The sequence below is a fragment of the Amphiprion ocellaris genome, chromosome 11 (genome assembly GCF_022539595.1).
Source record: "Amphiprion ocellaris isolate individual 3 ecotype Okinawa chromosome 11, ASM2253959v1, whole genome shotgun sequence".
Lineage (NCBI taxonomy): Eukaryota > Metazoa > Chordata > Actinopteri > Pomacentridae > Amphiprion > Amphiprion ocellaris.
In genome coordinates, this window is record NC_072776.1 from 31005001 (window position 1) to 31014466 (window position 9466).

At 41.4% G+C, this 9466-nt stretch overlaps 2 protein-coding genes across 2 annotated transcripts; both read right to left on the reverse strand.

Moving 5' to 3' along the window:
- Window positions 1-538: 538 nt before the first annotated feature.
- LOC111564781 (trace amine-associated receptor 13c-like) lies at window positions 539-2331 on the reverse strand. Its single transcript, XM_023264576.3, has 2 exons — window positions 2159-2331; window positions 539-1723 (listed from the first exon to the last, which is right to left on the reverse strand). Exons 1-2 carry the CDS (start codon window positions 2329-2331, stop codon window positions 913-915), a joined length of 984 nt encoding a protein of 327 aa, XP_023120344.2. The 3' UTR covers window positions 539-912.
- A 4703-nt stretch (window positions 2332-7034) lies between these two features.
- LOC111564779 (trace amine-associated receptor 13c-like) lies at window positions 7035-8913 on the reverse strand. Its single transcript, XM_023264574.3, has 2 exons — window positions 8666-8913; window positions 7035-8158 (listed from the first exon to the last, which is right to left on the reverse strand). Exons 1-2 carry the CDS (start codon window positions 8860-8862, stop codon window positions 7348-7350), a joined length of 1008 nt encoding a protein of 335 aa, XP_023120342.3. The 5' UTR covers window positions 8863-8913; the 3' UTR covers window positions 7035-7347.
- Between the last annotated feature and the right edge of the window lie 553 nt (window positions 8914-9466).

Below are 9466 nucleotides of genomic sequence, written 5' to 3' on the forward strand. Positions count from 1 at the left end.
TCATTTTGGGGACCATGTCTTCATCCACTAATTTCATCTGGGATTCCACTCTATGATGTTGTCTCTCAGCAGAGTCTAAACCACAACAGTACTTTGATTCAGCAAACTCATGTTACCACAGCAAACTGTTGTTCCTTACTTTCACATAACTGAAATGGAGTCATGCAGCATCTGAATAAATGAAGAAAATATTACATAAAACATAGTTACATACCAATCTAGAGACTTTTTGAACTTTTACAGTCACACTGTTGCCTCTACTTTAATGGGAAAGATCAAATCCAAGTGTTGTTTCATCCACTTGCATGTTTATTCTTTAAATTTCTTCATCTGTACTGATCATTTATAACTGGTTTTGTTAAAAATGACACCCAGTGGTGAATTCCAGTCGAGTGTGAAGTGGCACAGATGAGGGTCAGCACCATATTGATTCATTTCACTCAGTAAATTAATATGTGAAAGACATGTTGACTGGTGTTTGCAGTAATAATTCACACACTGTACCAGACTGTTGCTGTGGAAGGGTAATGACCCTTTCTTTAATAGAACATTTTCATGACAACTGTTCTAATTAAAGGCAGTATATGTTGACAACATTATAGCTCATAGGTTTTATGGATTTTTCAGTGGCACATTCATACTGAAATACACTGTATTTTCATATGAGAGGTACAGTTCAGACTGGCAGGGCTCTGAGTTCAGTAGACATGCAATGATTGATATCTGATGACCTTTAAACCCAACCTTACTTCAGTGTATTAAAGTTAAAATGAAACTTTGGTTTTGGAATTGTTGTAAATTTTCTGTAAATACCTAATTCCATAGACACTGCAGTTTTACACTTTCCAGACCACTGTATTCACTGATTAATAAACTTTGTATAGCAGCTGTTTTTTTCAATCCCTCCACAGTTTACTTCAACATGCTGACGTTACAGGAACCAGGCTGCAGTATCTGCAGAGTCACTATATGTTTCACAGCCTTTCTAAACCAGGGATAAAACAAGGCATAGATCAGAGGGTTCAGACAGGAGTTCAAATAAAACATTAAAAAAACAAGATTTGCAGTATAAGGACTTATCCCTGCAATGGAGACACAGTAAAATGGACAGAAACATATAAGAAACACAAGTACAAGAACACCCAGAGTCCTGGCTGCTTTCAACTCAGATTTCCTTGTACTTAGTGTCACTGAATGCTGATGTGTGACAGCTGCAGTGTGAGAGCGCATGGCATGAGCCTGAGACACAGCCACCACAAACACTCTCATATATAGAAGTATAATGGCTGTAACTGGGACAATAAAGTTTATAGCTAGATCAACAACATCTGCAATATAGCTGATAACAACTATACATTCTCCATCGCAGGAATTATTGATGCCTGGTTGATTCAGGGCATCCTTAAAAACAACACTACTGTATAGAACAGAACAGAACCAACACATACAAACACAGAGTCTGGCTTTTGTCACAGTGACTCTGGTGGGATAATGCAGAGGATGACAAATAGCAACATACCGGTCGATTGATATCAGCACCATGTCTCCAACTGAAGTACTGAAAACAAAATAGACCACAAAAAAATAAAGAGAACAAAGCAAGTCCCCAGCAAACCAGCACTGTGTTTGTCGGTAAGTTTCTCCCAGCAGCAACACGATGCCGACAAGAAAGTCAGAGACAGCTAGAGAGAGCAGGAGGATGTTAGTGGGTGTGTGGAGTTGCCTGGAAAGAGAAGGAAAAAAGTGTTAACTTAATAAAACATATCTCAATGACAACAGAGGGCTTGATCTACAATGTCAGTTGAAGTTTTTCAGAGCTGACATGTCATTGCAGAAAAAGCACAAATATTCCCAATCACATTATCATTGAGTTTGTTGAAGTTATGATTCTCAATGAGCCCTGACAGTGTGACAGTGAGTCACCATGTACAATATAAAGACTCTGACATCAACACTTAATGGATTTCAGCTATTATTTGATGTTTAACACCTACTCTCTGTATATATTAGCGTGACATGCAAAAATCTTTCCAGTTCATAAATAAATTGTAAATGTATGATTCAGTTCAGACAATTTCAACAATGTAGTTCAAATACAGAAAGAAAACATTGCTGACAGAGACACTTGTATTTCCCAAAATGAGAAGTTAATCTCTGCCTGAAGTGGGAGACTGAGATGATGATGAGCAGGTTGAGAACCACAATGAGCACAGATATGGACGACATCACAATGTTCAGAAGTACATCTTCAAACTGGTGAGGTGTTTTCTTCCTGCAGGAGGTGTTGAGGAGTTGAGGAAAACAGAGCTCTGCTCCGTCCTGGATCTCCATCCTCTGACCAGAACTCTCTGTCATACAGCTGATTTATCTCTTTCTACAATCACTCCCCTCCTCTCTATCAGTCTCTGAAGAACACTGTTGTCCTTCCTCCTTCACTCTGTCCAACCTATCTCTTCCTGATGCTTACATGGAGGTCACTGGGGGTAGATCAAAGGTGTGATGAGTATGAAAGATGATGTCACTCACAGTATATGGCCTTCATGGTCACCAGATCTTACACTGACCCACAATTATCAAAACATAAAATAAGAAATTGAGATATTGCCATTATTTTTGAGATAAACTTCCACACTTACAGGGTTCACACAGAGAGTCTGTCACTCTATTTGGTGAATAACATATATGTTCAGTAATATGAAAATGTACATGTTTCTCCTGGTATAATGGAAAAAACACATGCGCTGTTGACAACCATGTCAGCAAATCATCCTGGACTGAAATTTAAGGGATTGCAACATCAGCCACCACACGCAATTTACTGCTATAAACGGAATGAAACAAAATGCATAAATTAAAAGCTGTGCTCATCATGATCATCAGCATCATTCTCAAAACTACAAACAAGCGACCCGGTTAGAATGTATTTTACAAGGAACAATAACTCCAATAATCCTGACACATCATTTAATGTGAAAGTCATCAAACCTGTTACACATTTGAAATATCTTGGAACTACAGTTGACACAATCCTCTTTCAAAACGCAAGTTAGTAGGGTCATCAGCAATGTGAACTTTAATTGGAATAACTTTAACAACATCAGACACAGGCTGTCCCCACTGGCTGCAAAGCTCTTTGCTCACATTGGTCAATTTGCTGTCTTGACAACCCTTTAAAAAGTAGAACTCCATCAGTAAAAGAAACAAACAAATAAAAAACTAAACTAAACTTCCACCCTGCTGGATCCAACCTAACGCCACACACAGAGTTGTGATCATTTTCCAGCATGCTAGCTACAAGGGACTTTCACTTCCTGTGTCCACTAAATTCCAGGCTGTTGACATTCTGTCCATGCCACCACCCAGTAACCTCTCCAATCCCGACCCCACAGGACACCATCTCCGATGCTGCCAAGAAGCCTACTTTCTGCCCAGCCTTGAAACCAACGTCCAAAAAACAGCGATGTGCCCAATGTGGAGGAATCTCCCATTTTATCCAGGTCCCCATCATCCTGTCTGCTGGACAACGCTCTTACTGCCCTGTCCTCTCACTACAAATCCCCCATTGTCCTGAGCTTCAGCATCACATAGTGTCATAATCTTCAATCATGCCCAGACTCAGCAAGCCTTAAGATTACAAGATTCTATTATATGTAGCAGCAGATCCGAACTAAATTGGCCAGTTCCCTGTCGAATCCATCCCATCTGGATTCTCTGGAGACACGCCCACTTGGGACCTCTTCCTGACAGAAGCATTGTGCTCACCAAACAACATCCTCATCACTCCCCAGCACCCAGACCTCTCTATGCTCTCCCACACCGTGGAGGTCCCACCACCGAGGGCCGTGGAGATTCCAATCAAACAGTCCTGTATGTTGGCTGCTTCCGAGAGGGTGGATGTCGTCTCATCTGTTCCCACCTCTGAAAGGTCAATGCCATCTCACCAGGTCAAGCCTCCACCAGTGTCAAGTCCAGGGCTCTGCCTCAGTCCACTGACTGCTGCTGCAGAGGTGCCTCCAGATGGTCTCCCCAACTGCCGGTCTCTAGCATGGCCTCCAGAGGGACTTGGCAATTGCTCTCCTCCAGAGGGACTGTGCCTTTGCTGGCATCCTGCCCAGCCTCTACGGGGGGCCCACAGTCTCCCCCACTATTGTACTTCCACCTGGCCTCCTGAGAGGTTCCATCTCTTACGCAATTGGCCTCCAGCCCAGTCACAAGAGGGGTTGCATCTACTACACTGCCAATGTCCAGCCAGGTCTCCTGAGGAATTCCATCTCTGCTGCCGGCCTGTTGCTCAGCCTCCTCAGCAGTTCCATCTCCGCCACCAACCTCCTGCCCGACCTCTCAAGGTGTTCCATCTCTGCTACTTGCTTTCAGCCCAGGCTTCTGAAGGATAACATCTCCTTGATTGCCGGCCTCCACTGAGAAGTGCCATCATTGCCGCTGTCCTCAAGCCCGACCTCTCAAGAGGTTTTGTCTCCTCACCTGCTGGTTACACGAGGGGTTCCACCTCTGGTGCGAACTCCTGCCAGATCTCAAAATGCGCTCCCTGTCCCCTGCCATCAGTCATTCCGAGGGGTTCCATGGCTTCCATCATCGGCCTCCAGCCTGGCTTCCTCAGGGTTTCCGTCTCCTCCGTCACTAGACTCCTGAGTGATTCCATATCCTCCAATGTCACCCTCCAAAGAATGTCCATCTCCACTAATGCTGGCTTCTGCAGGGGCTCCATCTCCTTTGCTGGCCTCCTGCATAGACACCTGAGAAGTCCCATGTTTTCTGCTGCTGTCCTCCTGAAGGAGTCTATCTCCTTCGTTGCTTCCTGCCTTACCTCCTGAAGGGGTCTGTCTCCTCTGCTGCCAGTCTTGGCCTTCTGAGAGGTTCTACTATGTCGACGGGCCTCTTGCTCGGCCCACCGAGGGGTTCGGTTTTCTTCAGTGAGAGCTTCCAGCCCGGCCTATAGAGGTGTTCTGTCTGCTCTGTTGGTGGCCTCTTGAGAGGTGCCATCATCACTGCTGTCCTCAAGCCCTCCCTCCCAAGGAGTTTCATCTCTTCCACCACCAACCTCCCAAGGGCTTTCATGTCCTCCAACAGCAGCTTCCTGCTTGGCCCTCTGGAGCAGCCCTGCTTGGCCAAGCAGCCTTTGAACTGCCCTCTGGAGTGGCTCCGCCTTTCCCCCAACCTATGGGTCGCTTTTTTCTTCACTTGTTGCAGCTTTTTCCAGCCCCAATCTGTCAGCTAAATTTCTCTGTCACTTTTCGTCTCCATTGTTACATCTGTCTGTCAGTCCTGATAATTTTCTTTAGCGTAATTCCTAGTAGCTCTCCTTGCTGAGTTATACGTGGTTTTGGTTAGTCTGGTCCTGTCTCCTAGCTCCAGCAGGTTTTAATGTTTTGTGTTGGTTTCTTGGTTCTTGGTGTCAGCGAATAGTACTTAGTGTTTATTATCTGCCATGTTTCCTGATTTCAGCCAGTAATTGGTGTATTGTGACTTCCTCATAGATTCTTAGCTCTGTGTGTTTGCTCCTTTTATTTAAAGATTATTGTGTGCCAGCAGTGAATTTTGTTTTCTTGCTTGTCTGTGTTCTGTATCTATAGTTCTGTTAGCCTTTATGTTAATTTGTTTGCTGCTTAATGTCTCTAGCTAACTCTACTGGCTGGTTTGCTTGTTCTGTTGTTGATCTGTGTTTATAGCAGATCATCTCATTATTTCACATAATGTAACTAAACAGCTTATTCACTGAGCATCTGGTCCCATGGTCCTCTTTCGTGTTGGTGCTTTGGTCCTCAAACAAACCATGAAAAACAGCCTCAATACAATTAAAGTCTGTCGTTTTCTCTTGCCAGTCACAGGCTATCTTCTCTCCCATCTGATCTCAAATAGCTTCAAAATAACCAAATCCTTTCATAATCTTGAACCGAATAAAGGATTTGACTTTCTTCAGCACATCAAAAACTCTTATTTTGTATCACCAATCACAAGCTCTCATTACACTCAAGATGAGCACCAAGAGTCTTGAGTCAAACAAACATTCTAATTTTCTCTAGTCAATCACAGGCTTTCATTAAACTAAATATAAGTTCTAAAACTCTCAAGCCATCAAAAACTCTCATTTTATTTTGTCAATCATGAGCTCAAATTTGGCCTCACAAATCACTTTTTTTTCTCATCTTAATCACAGGCTCTCATCACACTCTATCTGACCCACAAAACCCCCAAAGCCAATCAAAGAATCTCATTTTCCCTTTGGCCTCCAAACTCTATATTTCTTTCATCAATCACAGACCCTAATTGTTTTTGTCAGGCCTTTATTCCCTGTAGCCTCTGTGGTTGGTTTCCTCAATATCTGTTGACTTTCTGTTTGTCATGTTTCACATCATATTTTCATCTGTCTGATGCTACATGTTGTCAAAACCTCCTCTCCATGGTGTTATTGTTTTATTTATTTTCTCTTGGGGACCATGTCTTCATCCCCTAACTTCATCTGGGATTCCACTCTATGATGTTGTCTCTCAGCAGAGTCTAACCACAACAGTACTTTGATTCAGCACATTCATGTTCCCACAGCAAACTGTTGTTCCTTACATTCACATAATTGACATAGAGTCATGCAGCATCTGAATAAATGAAGAAAATATTACATTTAACATAGTTTTATACCAATCTGGAGACATTTTGAACTTATACAGTCGCACTATCACCTCTATTTTAATGGGAAAGATCTAATTCAAATGTTGTTGCATCCACTTACATGCTGATTCTTTGAATTGAACAAATCATTTTAAACTGGTTCTATAAAAATGACACCCAGCGGTGGTTTCCAGTCGAGTGTGAAGCGGCACAGATGAGGGTCAGGACTATGGTTATTCATTTCCACCAGTAAATTATGTTAGAAGATGTAAAAGACATGTTGATTGTTGGTTGCAACAATAATTCACACACTGTGCTGGACTAGTGTAGTGGAAGGGTAATGACCTTTTCTTAAATAGAACATTTTCATGATTACTGTACTAATTAAAGGCAGTATATGTTGACAACAGTATAGCTCATAGATTTAATAAATTTGACAGCTGCACATTCATACTGCAAGACACTGTATTTTCATATGAGAGGTACAGTTCAGACTGGCAGGGCTCTGAGTTCAGTAGACATGCAATGATTGATATAAGATGACCTGTAAACCCAACCTTACTTCTATGTATTAAAGCTAAAATAAAACTTTGATTTTGTATTTTTTGTAAATTTTCTGTAAATGTTTAACTCTCCAGACAGTGTACTTTAACATTTTCCAAACTACTGTATTCACTGATTAATAAACTTTGTATAGCAGCTGTTTTTTCAGTCTCTCACAGTTTACGTCAACATGCTGACCTCACAGGAACCAGGCTGCAGTATCTGCAGAGTCACTATATGTTTCACAGCCTTTCTAAACCAGGGATAAAACAGGGCATAGATCAGAGGGTTTAGACAGGAGTTCAAATAAAACATTAAAAACACAAGATTTACAGTATCAGGACTTATCCCTGCAACAGAGACACAGTAAAATGGGCAGAAACATATTAGAAACACAATTACGATAACACCCAGAGTCCTGGCTGCTTTCAACTCAGATTTCCTTGTACTTAGTGTCACTGAATGCTGATGTGTGACAGCTGCAGTGTGAGAGCGCATGGCATGAGCCTGAGACACAGCCACCACAAATACTCTCATATATAGAAGTATAATAGTCACAACTGGACCAAAAAAGTTTACAACAAGGTCAGCAACTTCTGCAATATAACTGACAATAAGAATACATTCTCCATAGCAGGAATTATATATGCCTGGTTGAATCAAGAAATCTTTAGTAATAACATTGCTGTAGCAAACAGAACAGAACCAACACAAGAAAACACACAGTCTGGCTTTTGTCACAGTGACTCTGGTGGGATAATGCAGAGGATGACAAATAGCAACATATCGGTCAACTGATATCAGCACCATGTTTCCTACTGAAGTACAGAAAACAACGTATAGTAAATAATAATAAAGAGAACACATCACATCCCCAAGAAACCAGCATTGGGTTTGTAAGTAAATTTCTCCTGGCAGCAACACGAAGCCCACAAGAAAGTCAGAGACAGCTAGAGAGAGCAGGAGGATGTTAGTGGGTGTGTGGAGTTGCCTGGAAGGAGAAAGAAAAAAAGTGTTAACTCAAATAACTCAATGACCAGGTCATGTTTGCAAGAGAAAACAGGTTGTCAAACATTTTCACCTGCTAAAAATAAAGGTCAAATTAACAAAACCTCATATCTTAATGACAACAGAGGGCTTGATCTACAATGCCAGTTGACCTTTGTCAGAGCTGACACGTCATTGCAGAAAAAACACAAATATTCCCAATTACATTGTCATTGAATTTGTTCAATTTTACTAATCAACCATGAGACTGTCATAGCGAGCCAACATGGACAATACATGGACTCTGAAATCAAATCGTGTTTTGTATTTGATTTTTCACACCTGCTCTGTGTATGTATTAGTGTGACATGTAAAAATCTTTCCTGTGAGGAAATAAATTGTAAATGTATGGTTCAGTTCAGATAATTTCAACATTACAGTTCAAATGCACATAGAAAACACTGTTGATACGAGACACTTGTATTTCCCAAAATGAGAAATTAATCTCTGCCTGAAGTAGGAGACTGAGATGATGACAAGCAGGTTGAGAACAATAGTGAGCACAGATATGGACGACAGCACAATGTTCAGAAGTACAGCTTCAAAGTGGTGAGGTGTCGGCTTCCTGCAGGAGGTGTTGAGGAGTTGAGGAAAACAGAGCTCTGCTCCGTCCTGGATCTCCATCCTCTGACCAGAACTCTCTGTCATACAGATGATTTATCTCTTTCTACCATCACTTCCCTCCTCTCTATCAGTCTCTGAAGAACACTGTTGTCCTTCCTCCTTCACTCTGTCCAACCTATCTCTTCCTGATGCTTACATGGAGGTCATGGGGGATCAATCAAAGGTGTGATGAGTATGAAAGATGATGTAACTCACAAGATATGGCCTTCATGGTCTTACACTGACCCACAATTATCAAAACATAAAATAAGAAATTGAGATATTGGCATCATTTTTGAGGTAAACTTCCAGACTTACAGGGTTCACACAGAGAGTCTGTCACTCTATTTGGTGAATAACATATATGTTCAGTAATATGAAAATGTTTCTCCTGGTATGATGGAAAAAACACATGCACTGTTTACAACCATGTCAGCAAATCATCCTGGACTGAAATGTAAGGAATTGCAACATAAGCCACCAGAAAAACTTACTGTTGTAAAGAAAGATAAAAAATCCATGAATAAAAAACTGTGTTTTATCAGAATCATCAGTATCATCATCAAAATGACATTATAAGGAAAGTAGTTTGCATGAATTTTACAACAAGGAACAATAACTCTGTTAATTGTGACATTTTATTTGATTG